Source organism: Corapipo altera, unplaced genomic scaffold (genome assembly GCF_003945725.1).
Source record: "Corapipo altera isolate COAL_440 unplaced genomic scaffold, ASM394572v1 79, whole genome shotgun sequence".
Classification (NCBI taxonomy): domain Eukaryota; kingdom Metazoa; phylum Chordata; class Aves; order Passeriformes; family Pipridae; genus Corapipo; species Corapipo altera.
In genome coordinates, this window is record NW_020884927.1 from 3151755 (window position 1) to 3165851 (window position 14097).

At 40.0% G+C, this 14097-nt stretch overlaps 1 protein-coding gene across 3 annotated transcripts in view; it reads left to right on the forward strand.

Moving 5' to 3' along the window:
- Window positions 1–14097, forward strand: part of SUCO (SUN domain containing ossification factor) — a 38688-nt gene that overhangs the window by 2720 nt on the left and 21871 nt on the right. For all 3 annotated transcript variants that reach the window (XM_027658501.1, XM_027658502.1, XM_027658504.1), the window contains exons 2-4: window positions 8777–8885; window positions 11193–11294; window positions 12580–12725. In XM_027658501.1, the coding sequence (XP_027514302.1) occupies window positions 8777–8885; window positions 11193–11294; window positions 12580–12725 (357 nt within the window). The remainder of the gene's footprint in view (window positions 1–8776; window positions 8886–11192; window positions 11295–12579; window positions 12726–14097) is intronic.

Sequence of the window (14097 nt, forward strand, 5' to 3'; positions counted from 1 at the left end):
GCCTGACAAATGACTCCTGCTGCCCCGAATTTACAAAGATTTTCTTAATGCTTCAGTTAATCCCTTTGTGTGGGTGATCATAATGTAAAAAATACGTTTAAAACTTGTAGTGCTTTGTAGTTTGACAATATAGAGAGCTATAAGTGGAGAAGATTTAGGAGCTTACAGGAATACCAGTACTATCAGGAGTGAGACCAGCTGTGACAGTTGTTTGAAGAGTAACCTGTGTAAATTGTTCTGACCTCAGCTTTTGCTGCACTTGCTGGGTGTTAGCTGTGAGTTTAATAAAGAAATCCTACAGTAATTTGTCTTTCTATCCCGGAAAGTTCATTGCCACATCCTCATCTACTCAGCTTTTATGAGCTCTTATCCTTGGGTTTACAACTGTGAGTAAATGGAAGATGGAGATAAGTGCATGTGCACTCCAGGATTATTGAGTTTTGTTACTCTGTGAGTATCACATCAGTAAAATACGGCTCGTGTCAAAGTGGTTTAGCAGCAAGATGTGCTGGGTTTGGTGGAAAACCCCTGGCCTAGTAGCTCTGACTCTGGATCCATAATGAGTGTACCCTGAAAATTGGGAAGGTCACATTGGGTCAGTGGCATAGCCAGGAATAAAGCCTAGATACAAGTACATTGGAACAGAGTGGATCTTGATACTGTTCTTTATTCCCACCTATTCATGTGCAGATTCGTGTGAATTTTAATGAGCTAAACCAATTCTAGTTTGGGTTTGCGTTACAGTCTTGTCCATTTTTGAAGGTGTGTGTGTTGAAAGCTGTAATGCAAGAGGAGCTCTGAAAAACAGCGTGACAGCAGCACTGGGGTTCATTGTGCTGCTCCTCCTGCACAGGTGAAAGCTGTGCAAACCACATTAGAGATCACAGGAGTTGAGGTTTTGCTAATTGAACGTTTATTGGCCTCATTATTGACTTCTGGCTTAAACCTGGAGCTTGCATCTGTTAACAGCAGAAAGGTGTGAGTGTAGAGTAGGGGAGGAGAGGCTTGTGTTCCAGGGTGATGTGCCTCATAGAAATCCTCTCTTGAGCAGACTGTGTTTGCAGGGGGGTGCCCTAATGATCTGTATAGGACTGTTAGTGTAACTTGCTTGTGGTGGGACTCAGAATTGTATATGGGATTCTCCTCTTCTCTACTTAAGTCTCCTCAGAAGGCTGATATTTAAATAAGCACCATGTGTGTGCATTTTATAACAGGAAGAAATTTAGTGATTTGGGTACTGTTCATTTAATCAAAACTGTTGTTCCAGGCATCTGATTTCAGAATGGAAAGTATGTTCCTAGGTATGGAGTATCTTGTTTGGAAGTGTCATTGCTCTGTGGTTAAGGCTGGTACAAAAGCTGCATTGGAACTCTTGGACTCCTAAAAATGAAATTTGAATCTGCCCAGCTTGTAACCTGCTCAAGTTGAAGGTGGTGTGTGCGAGCAGGGGCTCTGGTGTCTTATGCAAACAAATACTTGGCTCAATCAATTATTGAATATTTACCTTCTAAAATTACTTGAAAATCAGTGAACTGCTTTCATGCAGTATCTTCTGAAAGATTTGTCCTAGAAACTTCAAGTTTGGTTGCTTGTTATGCAAATTGTGTACTGAAGTGGCCTCTATCCCATCGTGAAGTTTCTGTGTTGACCTGTAAGACCCTGCATGTTTCAGTGAAATGTGCTTCCCCAGAGCACTTAATTTGACCTTTTTCTGAAATGTCTTTCTCTAACCTCTTCTTTTTCATTTTGTTCTTATTACTGCAAGGCTTTTACAGAATAGTTTTTAGCTATTTTGCTTGTCTTTAATTGTCATTATTAATCTAACTTTTGGTAGATTCTGTGTTTCTTTCAAGAGCAAGACATACAGTGTCTTTTAAAGTTAACTCTGGAGGTGCTACAGAGGGCTGCTCGGAGAGGGTGTTATTTCTGTGCATGAAGAACTTTGGCCAAGAACAGGGTAACTTAGAACTGTAAATCTAAAAAACTTTCTTGTAATTCTTGTTGAAAATACTGAGCTGATATAACAGACTCATCCCAAAGCTAGAACTTTTGCTTGGGTGAGTGAAAGTGTTTATGTGAATGACAAACTGGATTGGAATATTAGTAAAAGGTTCCAACAATTCAAGGATTAGCTTAGGTGCTCAAAGGAATGGCAGTCCCTTGCCTGGGGTTTGGAATGGCAATCAGGATATTGCTGAAATCCTTTAAAGGTGAGAAGCCTATTAAAAATACATTATACAATGTCTGGGAGTCAGGTGGTAGCAGCTTTACAATGATCTAGGGCAAAATTCATGTTGCTAAACTTAGGGTAACATTCCCTCCTTGGCACTCTGTCTGTGTTGCACTTACAGTGGGTTTTTAGCATGGGGAGTTGGTGCAGAGCAGCTGTTGGTTTGGAGCCTGCTCTTGCAGTGCTGTGCCTGTGTAGACAAGCTTATGAATTTAGGCAGTGAGGGAAATCTTCAGAGGTCTAAGTTACACATACTCCAGTCTCTAAGAGCCCTAACGTTTAATCACTGTGTGTGGCTGTTCTGCTGTTTCCCTGTAGTCTTTGTGGTTGGTATCAGGTTTTATTGTGTTTTTATACAATGTATTCTTTTCCCCAGACTCCTGCATTAAAGATATTAGCTCGAGTTTGACAATGGAGCGAGGTTCTCATCAGCTGCAATCTTCAGTGTTACACAGGTCTGTTCCCAGGAGTCACTCAGAACTGCCTGTTCCTTTGGGCACTTCCACACAGACACCTTTTGAGGGCTGAGGACTTCTGCCCTGCTCTAAGTCCCTGAAATAGGGCACCTGGATCCTCCTTTCAAGAAATAAAAGAGGGTTGTGTTTGTTTCAGTTACATTGCAACGTGCATTTAATGTAGGTTGTTGTCTCTTACGGGTGCTGGATCAAAACAATGTACCACTAGATGCCGTGAAGGTGTCTGTTATCTCAGCAGCCTTTCCTAGCAGAGGATGAGAGGAATACTGGTAGCCCTGTAAGAAAGGAATGAAGTTCATTTCCGTTATTTGGCTTAGGACAACAGTGGGCAGTCATGAACAAATACTGTGTTCTCCCTGTCTTCTTGGATTTGCTCTCTGGGTTTACCCTGGCTCAAAGCTGACTTTCTTTCCCCCCTCAGGACTCACTGGTGTGTATTCATGTTCTCAAGATCAGATCAGAGTGTGCAGAGACCTGTGTGGCTGAAGGCTGGACTACCCCTTCAGGCAGTAAATCAGATAAATCTGATGAAGTATCTGGTGCTGCTGGAACCTCCCTTTGCAGTCTTTGCATGTTAATGCATTTAAAACGCTGAAAGCCCTATTTTAAACCAGTGGTTGGAATCTCATTGTTTGAAGCTATGGAATTCGGTGTTGTCAGAAGTATCTTTGTGTTTGGCTCCTCTGAGTAAGTGAAATAACTGTTTGGGGAGCACATTCTTCAAAATGTGTGGGCAAGATTAAACACTGAATTGCAAAATACAATGGATTGGTAAAGGATTTTCAAAAAAGCTCCAATTTCAGTTGTTTGGGGGTTGTTTTTTTTTTTTAAGCATGTGAATCAAGTTAGTGGTAGGAAATGAGGTGATATCAGTGCCTTGCTGGCAGTATCCTTGCTTAGTCTAGGTTTGTAGTTCTAGTTTTCAGCTTTTTTTTCCTCCCTTAAAGGTCCACTGTAACTTTTACAATTAGCTTAATAATGTATGCTGCTCTTCTGTGGTGTGTTTTCTGCTTTGTGTTGTTTGGAATTTTTTACTAGTATCAAGGAAGATTAATGGTTCTTCGTTGCATTTATCAATATGTATTTCCACTTCACATGCAGAAATGAGTGTTGTGTAGACAAGCTTATGGGGAGACTGTGCTACAGCAGTCAGTGCCTGGCAATTAACTGGCTGAAGTAATGTCGCTGTCCTAAAAGCCTGGGCTTCATTTTCCAAGAGATTTACTTTGTTCTGCAGGCCCTTTTAAATACAAGTCCCCCGGCTGAACTGTTCTGAGAGAAAGATTGATTCCATTAAGTTGCTGGGGAGAGGGTGAGGATTCTTCCCGCTGTTTTTCCTGTGTTGTCAGTGGCTGGAAGGCAGGTTACTGCTGACTGCAGGGTTTGGTTGTGGATCTGCTGAGCTCCTCGTTCTTGCAGAGCATTTTTTCTCTTTGATAGTTCATCAATGATAGTCACAGACCTGTAGGACTTGTTCAAAGCAAAAGGTATTTCCTGTCTTCCTTACCCTTTCACAGCTTTTATAATTTTAATTTTTACAATTTTAACACGAATAATCTGAAGTCAATTGCTCTGTTATCAGGAAGGTGAGCTTCCACCAACAACCAGGACCCTCTCCCCATTCACAGGCCAGCTCTGCCCTGGGTCCAAAACCCACCCCTCTCCTCTGCACAGCCCTATCTGACCTGTGAGTATTTTGAGTAGAGAATTGTCACATGGCAGGAATGATGACATCTTCTCCCTCGTAGCTGTTGGGCACTGGCACATCTGCAGCTGTTGGTAATACAGCCTTTGGAGAGGTGCAGGAAACATCAGGGATTGCCCTGGAGAGAGACTTTTCCCTGTGCCTGCAAGGAGGGCTTGGAATTCACATGCTGGTGATAGCTTCCTTTCATTTTCCCTTTGCTTAAATGACTCTGTCTTGCAGGTGTCAAATGTAAACTGTTCTGAACTGTGTCACTCTCCAGTGTCCAAAAATAGGTCTTGCTTGGGGAGAATTTATGAAATTAATTGTTTAGAGGACAGATGTGTTTGAACTGAAGCTGTGTAAGTGTCAGTGTTATATGAAGTCCTTGGAAAGCCTGGTCTGTTTTTCTCTGGGAAGATCAAATTGTGGAAAAACTCCTCTTGCCTTCATGTTTTGCTAAATTGTTTTTTTTTTCACCTGTAACTTGTATGATTAATTCTTCTTACCAGTTGTTTGCTTTCTACTTGATTGTTATGCCTGTCAAAACAGTTATCAATAGCTTCTCTATCTCTGATAGTTTTCTGCAGCCTCCTTCACAATTACTTAGGGAGTTGGAGCCAAATTAGAACTGGACAGTCTTTCACATGAAACCTACTCTGCAATTTCCAAACCACCTGCACTGTTGAATTTCAGTGGGTTCCTTTTCAAAAGCAGAACAGCCTCAGTAGAACAGAGCCAGTTTTACAGCCACCAGTGTACTGAACCATTCAGATAGGGGTGAGCAGCATTTCTGCTTCAGTGGGCAGCCACAGTGTGTGCCTGCCCTGGGAAAAGTAAAGATTCCCCCCGCCCCTCTGCTGCTTTGTCTGAGCCTGTAGCATTTGCTCTGGGGTTTGTGCATATCAAGCTGAAAAATTCAAGGCATATTAAAGAAAATAGCTTTTAAACTACAGTCAATTGTAACACTAAGAGTCGTGCTTAAGTTTCTTTGTTCTTTATGAGATTTAATAGCAGGTGGTACTTTGAGTCATACATATAAAAATGGAACTCTTGAAAACCTCTGTATCCATGTAAGTCACTGACTGTGGGTTATGTGTTTGGAACAGTCTCTTCCTTTGAAGATCTACCTTGTACCTGAGACAGTATATCTGGTGACTAATCTCCAGCACTCCTTGGGCATTAGGTTTGCTTGTTTCTGAGTCAGCATTAAAATACTACTCCTGGGTCATGAGAATGGGAAGGATGGATTAGTATGTGCAGGCAAAAGCTGCTCTGCTTCCACTCTATGTACACTGCAAGTTCATTAAACTCAAGGGGAATTCTCTCCTCTGTAAATTAACAATTCTCGTGTTTGACTTTGTGCATTTAGAGTAATGCTTGCTTTGGCAAATTGTTTTTATCATGGGCTATATCCTTTACCAGCCTGTGGCTAAAGAAACCTGTTGAATTAATATGCAGAATGCTGAAAGTCTAAAGAAAAAGAAGACTCGTGGTGGCCTTGGTAAGATGATTAATTTGACTTCTGACAGACTGGCTGGTCTCATGTGGCATTGGTGTTGTGTGAATTTGTGTTCTTAATGCTCTGTCAGAGCTTGATGGCAGCAGTTGAGTGATACATCCTCTGGTGCAGTAGGGCTCAGGTTTTCCTGTGGGTGCCTGCACGCATACACAACGAGTTCTCTGTCCCCTCCCTAGCTTAGAGGGCTTTGGGGAGACTTGAGGCATCATGTTGGAGTTGGGGAGTAGACCAAGAAGAATTTTGGAAAGTAAGCAAATCAGACATTAGACACAGATTGTCAGAACAGCTTAGATCTGAGCTGCCAAACTGCATTCTTCCAAAAGCGGTGTGTGTGCCCTAATAAAGCCTGATTTGTTGCACAAAAACTCTCTGTATATTAAGGCAAGAAATGTGTGTCTTTTGTGCTGAGTACTTTCTGTGAGTACAAGCACTAAAGTAGTTATTAATGCTTTTGTGAAAATATACCTTGTGTTTGAAAATGCTGATTCACAGGCAATGATACCTTTCCTTTTCTGCACTGAAGGTCTTCATGTTGTTCTGTGCAGCTCACCGGAGATGCCCCCCTTAGTGGAAGCAAAATAGGAAACGAATGTGTGCGTGTGTGTAGTGACAGGGTGGGATGAGCTGCAGTATGTTCTGTGTAATTTTTGGTTTTTCTGTTGTATTTTTTATGAAGAACCAAGGAGTTGTTATATCTGGAAGGAGAGATCAGAGGTACTGGAATGAAGAGCATGAGAAAATTTCGCCATGAAATGATCGAAACTAATTTTTAGGAATATAAATGGCTCGAAGTATTTGCATAACTGATTTTTCCAAGTGAGAGCTAGGTAGTAAGGCCGTGAAAGTCTGGTAACATTTCTTTCCTTCTCTTAAATGTGCATCCTGTGCTTAAGATAAGACAGAGGTTTGATGGAAAACTTAATACAAACAAGTAACTACATGAGGGGATGGGAATTTAAGATAGAATCATAGAATCAGCTGGGTTGGAAGGGACCTCCAAGATCATCAAGTCCAACCCTTGATCCACTACCACTGCAGTTACCAGACCGTGGCACTGATGCCACATCCAGTCTCTTTTTAAAAATCTCCAGGAACGGAGAATCCACCACTTCCCTGGGCAGCCCATTCCAATGTCTGACCACCCTCTCTGTAAAGAAATTCTTTCTAATATCTAACCTAAACCTCCCCTGGCACAACTTGAGACCATGCCCTCTTGTCTTGCTGATGTGTGAGAAGCATATAGCTCATTCTCAATGGATATGTGAGACATTGTACCTGCTACAGTATCAAACCCTTCTATTCAGTTCTTTATTTTCTTGTAACTGCAGCTGCTTCTGCCTGACTCGAAGGCTTTCATTTAGCATAGAGGAAAGCTACTGCATCAAAGATAAATTACTGAGGTGATCTGGGGCTGAGACTGACCTGGGCACCTTATTTGCCTGTCTCCAGAATAGTGTGTCAGATCCCACAAATTCCTTGTCTGTCTTCTGCTCTCCTGATGGTGAGAGCTGTGCATTTAGTGGCTGGTACCTGCTGACAGTCCCTGCTGCTGCAGGTTAAAGAGGAGCAATAGGGTTGTATCTCCACGAGAAAAGTTCGATTTTTGTGATTGTAACCTGGAGAAGTGGTGCTCCCCCTGTGTGTGCTTATATGTATATATGCATAAAACTGTTTTTAAATTTTGCACTTGGCTGTGGTCTGTTGTTGCATGGATTCCTCCTTGATGGAGGAGTCTATGCTGCATATGCTTCTCAATAAAGTTGATATTCAAGCCTTTAAGAAAGGTGGTAGTTGAAATTCTAAGCACTAGAATGATCCCAGCTGTGTAAGCAAATCATGACCTACTAATGATCTTACTGTTCTAACTAAGGTTGCTGTATCCAGATTTTTCTATGCTATAGACCTGTCTCCTCCTCTGTCCTTTTTTTTCAGGATGTTTGTGTGAATTCACCTGGCTGTTATGGGAACAGTATTTCCTGAATGAAAAATGTTTGTCTTTAAGGTGGCAGGTGACTGATGTTCAGGTGTTGTTGAGAACTCCACTGAAAGCTCAGTTTGCACAATGTTCTGCTGGCCTCACCTGAAGTCAGCATGAAGACCTTTGGGCCTCCAAGCCTGGTGGTTTTGCTGTTCAGATGCTGGTTTAGGATGTGAAAGGATCGTGTGCTCTAAGCAACAAAAGATGCTGTTCTGGTACAGGTGTTTGTATAGATGATGGCTGCTTTTCTACAGAAATAAATCCATTTCTACTGCACAGCAAAGCTGTTCAGAACTGCAGGTTCAAAACAAATCATCTCTGGAGGTTGTAGCTGAAGCCAGCACCTCGTTTGCCTCTTGTCTGTACATTTTCATTGGTTTTTGCATGGGCCTTTAGTGTACTTGTTTTCTCTAATTTTTTTAAATGTGCTTGATAATGCTGAGTGTGCAGAATTTTCTCAGGTGTGGTCTGTGCAGGGAAATAAGGAGCTTTATTTTTTTAGTCCGTGGCTTTAGTGTTTTCTTAACAGTAATCATTGCTGGAAATAGCCCATTGCTGTGTGACAAAGGATATAGTTGATTCAATGTTTCTAACTTGCAGTAACTTAACTAATTTGTGTCAGCTTCCACTTTGTGACATAGTAACACCCCAATAACTGTTTTGCTGATAGTTTTGTGTTTTGGAAGCGCTGCATTTGTTGTGGTTTCTCTTGCTAATTTCTTGAAGTCCTCCAATGGATTTTATGGGTATCTATGAACTGTATATGTGTATTTTTTAGCCACGTTGTGGGAACAGCTGAAAAAAAGGTTGGGGACAATTCTGAGGAAATTCTAAAATGTCATTTATTCATTTTAATTTAAGATTTTTGACTTTTTTTTTTTAATAGGCTTCCTGTTTGCAATGTCTTTTGTAAAGACAGTGTCCCATCGGCAGTGCAATATGCTTCAGGTGATGCTTGTGCCCTGGCCAATGATGATGAAAATTTCCAGGAAAAGGTATGCTGAATGCATCCCATTAATTACTTACTCAGTCTGACTTGATATTGAATTTTAAAAAATGATTCATGCACATTGATTCACAGTGTCTTCTTAGCCAGGATATTTAGTGTATTCAGTTGTTCTGTGAACCGGGATGTTATCCTTCCCAAGTTTTTGTTCTCCTTCAGGTTTGTTGCAGTTATGCAACAATCCAAGTGAACAGTTTGAGATGGGAGGGGGAAGAAAATAGTAAAGCTAGTTTTGGTGGCTTAAGATTTTTTTATTTGGGTGGCAGATGTTAGAAGAATTGGGCATGAGGGAGAGTATGTGGCTCTGTAGAAACCAATATCAGAGGTGGTGGCCTGGATGAATCTAGGCCATGGTATGCCAGTAACTTCTTTGTTGTGTTAAAAACAGTGCACAAATGTTTGCTATCCAAAACAGAAGGTTTAAGATTAATTGTTTTAAGTCAGTATTTATCACTTTGTTTTCCTCCTGTTTAGTAATAATTAACAATGCTAAAATATTTGTGTGAAATATATAATAAACAAGGTATGATCCCTTTTTACATTACTCAGCACTTTAGGTTAAATTGAGTGTAATTGTCCCACCCTGATTAAGTCATTACAAATTTCTGCATATTGCAGTTGTGTAGTGAGTTCCCAAGCTGTTGAGTCACATCAGAAAGTCAGGGTAATTTCATTTTTTTTTATTTACCTAGGTAAAGAATCAGTCCCGTGATAAAAATGGGTAGTATTGATGTATTGGTTTTATCACTTCCTCCAGCAATCTGTAGTAGTGCTAATCATGGTCCTCATTCCAAGAAAGCTTTTATATGCCACATCAAAATTGAAAAATATGTGCTGAGCATTCTAGTTGACTCAGGTGGGGAGCTGCCTGACCATAAAAAAAACCCCTTGAATTATTGCAGGTTTCTTAAGCATTTCAACAACTAGGGTAGCTGTATTTTTTTTCCAGTTTGTGCAGCCAAATAGCATTCAGTCCTATTCTTCTGGCTGCCTGAAAAAAAAAGTTCTGCTTTAGTTTAATGGCTGATGTAATAAAACTGGAAAGATCAAGTAAGCTTTGACACTGGGAAGCCACTGGTATATGTTTTCTACTTTTTTCCAGCATTCTTCCTTTCATTCTCTTAATGTGGCTGCATTGTTAAGCACATTTCTGAACCTAAACCCAAAGATGTGAAAACTCATCCATTACACTGTTCTTTTTACTCATTAAAGAAAATCTCTTGGGTGTATGAGGAATCTTAAGCATGTGTCTGTTACTCCTAATTAGGCTGCTGGAGCTGCCCTGCTCAGAAAAGAGCAGTTCTGCAGCCCTTGATCGGTTTTCCTTGGATCAGTTGTCTCTTCAAGCCATTGATGGTTTTTCATCTTAGGGACTAGGCTGTGAGCTAATAACGTTTGGGGAAAAATATTGCTTAGCTGTTGTCTCTAAGATTTTCCCACCCAGGTTTGTAGCTCCTGCTCTTCTACTTGATGCCTTAACTCTCTCGAATTAATGTCATGTAATGTTGTGTAACACAGCAGCCCACTTTGGGTCTGAACTCCAACACTTACAGTATTTGGCCACAGGGTTTTAGACAGCCCTTATAAAACAAGGGGGATGTAAATTTCTACCAGATTTCTTGCTGTATTTTAAAGTATTGTTCAAAAATAACTTTCCTATTTTGTAGTCAACTTAAAAAAAAAACGTTTGAGGGGCAAGTGTAAATTCTTGTTAGTTTTAGTCTCATGGCTCTAAAACTTCTTTCCCCTCAACTGTGTATATTTTTTTACTTTGTGAATTCACTGCACTTGATTGTAAATTTTTAGTTGTGAAAGAGAAGGTTGCTTTAAAAGGGTACAGCAGACTTGTGCGATTACTCTCGTTCTGCTGATTGGACTCCTGCATCTGAAATGTGCCACGTGTTATTTTTTTAATGGTTGCAAGTCATCTTAGGATATGTTTTTCATTCCTTCTCTTTTGGGCAGCAAGGAGATAGGGAGGATTTGTCAGCATGGGAAGTCATAGCAGAATGATGAGCTTTCCTCAGCAGACAAACTGAATGATATAAGAAGATGCTAAAATGGTCTTTTCAGTGAAGATTTAACTGAGTTTTTTTAACTTGCCATAGTCTTTGTGCAGGTGGGATTTTAAACATATGTGGCAGTGGCTCTGAAGATTAATGTAACTTAACTTCTTGATATTTTAATGGTGGAAAAGGTGGTATTAGTCAGTCTGTATCACAGGTGGCTCCTCTTACTGATAACAGGCAGCCTGTGTTACTGTGTACTTACAGCTGTTGTACCTGTGATATTCCAGGGGGAAGAGGCTGGTCCCAGACTGGAGCCTGAGCAGGCAGACTCAACTACACAGAGTTACTCTATGGAAGAGCTGCTCAATGACTTTACAAAATCTGACCAGGCAAGACTTTTATCTCATTTGCTGTCTCCATGCACTCTTCAAATGCTTCTTGGATTTCAGCCTTTCATTTTGATTGTCTAAAGCTCCCAGTGACTGTCTATCACATTTCACCTGCACACAGGGCTGCTGTTAGACTCGTGTTTCCAGTGAAGGACAAAATGTGTGAACTAACAGACCTTGCATTTCCTGTGTGCATAAGTAATAGGAGTAATTTAGTACTTGTAGGTACTGACTAAATGAAACTTTTTCCAAAATAAATTAAAATTGGATGTTACAGTTCAAGATGTCTCTTTATAAATAAAATATGAAAAACCTTCTCACTGAGGTATTTTTTATAGAGATCAGACTTGGTGATCATAGCAGTCCATTTTAGCTTTGATCCTTCCTGGCTTCTGTCAATTTAATTTCTCTTTTTAAAATGGAAAAAGGGTTATGCTTCAGTAGCATCTGCCATTGATACCATTAAGCCAGTGCTCAGTGTTAAATGTTATAAAGCTCACTGTTAAAGATGGTTTATTTGATTATGTATTTCTGGTTTATAGATTACAAGACAATACATAGGACATACTTCAGAAAACATAATACATGGTTTCGATGTGTAATTCTATAATAAAGCCTTCAGACCTCTTCATGTTCAGTTAGATGGCTTGGAGTAATCTAGCAGTTGACAAGAGGCTCTTGTTTAATAGTATTTTCTTTTGCTGCAAGAGTTTAATCTGACCTGTTTCAGTGGTTATATGCTTTTTCAGATTTACTAAGCCTTATTTTGAGTGTGCTGTGCAAAGGCTTATGAAAACTGAAGACCTAGAATAACTAAGACTCAAGACTACTAAGCTGTTGGAAGCCATAAGTGATTAATCTCTTTATTCAGTTACAGCATGGAATAGGCTTCTGAAGACTTTGGGACCTCCATTTGAGTGATAAAATTGGAAACCTTCTCCAAAATTTATTTTAGGATGAAAACAGTAAATTTTATTGTATTAGAACATGCAAATAGAACTGTTTATTTCCATTGCTGCAATATTCAAACTGGTTTTCTCCTGACTATCTCTATAGGATTGCACATCCCTGCTTCAGTTAACGTTTTTACATGTTATTGCAGACTATGGAAGAGTGTTGCAACCATCCCAGAGCAGCACAGAATACCACTTAAGGAAGAAAGAAAATTTATTTCTGACAAATTTGAACTACTGAACTTTCAGAACTCCATACTAGATGTTATTGCATGAATGCTTTTCCTGTTCAGGTCTTGAAAAATGTGTGTTCACCTGTGATGTTTTCACAGTCGACAGACATAAGTGAAGCAAGCCAGCCCGAAGTTGGGAGTCCACCCTCAGCAGATGTAAATGAAGCTTCCTCCAGCATAGTTGCAAGCACTGAAAACACTTCCAGTTCACCTACCTCAGAGATACCTCCAGTCTCACAACCTGAGTAAGCCCTTCAAATTTTGTTGGTTTTTGTCTTCAAGACTATCACTTACTCTGATGTTGTTAAAAGGTTTAGTAGGGATAAAACTAGACTGTCACATGTGATTGTTTTGCTGGTTTCTGGTGTCAGTGCTGATGGAGTATGTCATCATTTACTCAGTGTGTGGATAAACAGTTGTGTACTTTCATGAAGTGACATACTATTGCCATTATCAGTTTCTAAGCTGCTGCTTTGAGAAAAAGCCCATATGTTTAGATAATCTGTGCTATAAAAGCCCTCAGGTCTTTCCCATTAGGATTTCTGCCCTTCACAAATGTGCTTTCCCATCTGTGACAACAAGCATCGAGGCTGCTTCAGCCATGGCCTCTGCTTTCAGTTAAAGAAGAACTCTGCAGAATTTTATTTTGGAACTTAAAACAGAGCAATCTGAAATAAGTTCTGATATGAGGAGATTTTTGACAAAATAGCAAATCTTTATGTAAATGCAGTCAAGACCACTTGTAGTTCTAGTACTCAGCAGGGTACTGCAGAGCTACCTCTGCTGCAGGAAGCCTTCTGGAGTTTGTGTGGTGTCCCTTCTTTTGTGGAATGCTGTGCTGTCAAATGTGAACTGTAGTAGGAAAATGCATGTGTGTGTACTTCTCAATACTTTCACAGAGTTCTACTGGGCTTTCTGATGTGTGCTGAGGGAAATATGTTGTTCTGATTGCTGATAAAAATGAAATATTTTGGTAGATAAAAATTTGACACATTAAAAATTAAGTAGACTTGTCTTTGTTGTTCTGGGTTTAAGAGTCTAGTTTTTCTGCTTTACCAAATTGAGTTTCTTTACCACAGAAAAGGTGTGGAAGTCTTGTTTGCTGACTGATCTTGCCTAGTCTACCAGGGCTAATGCTTAAGCACCTTTTGGTACTTCATCAGTGTCTTTAATTGCAAGTCTTCCAAAATTTGCAGTTTTTATAAAGCAAAACTGGAATATCATTTCAGCTTGTCATTTTTATAGCTGTTGTCGACTGCTGCAGTGATTCCTTGTTGTAACATGTTGCAAATCCTACTGTTGTCAGGTTGTAGACACAGGATGTTTTTTTTCTTTTAAACATTCAGCTTGGTATCTGGTAACTGTTCAAAACTGTCAGTCACAGTTGAGGATACTGGAGTAAGGAACTCTGAAGACTTGACCTATGAAATGAATGAAAATGGAAACTTGTTTTGGAGCACCTGATTGATTAGTTAATGCTGGGCAGTGTTCTGACACCAGTACCATTTTCAGGGAAAAAGGGCAGAATTAATATAGGAGAGATGCATATTTCAAACTGCACTTTAGCTTTAAATAGTAATGGATGGTCTCTTATTGTACACATTAATATTCAAAACA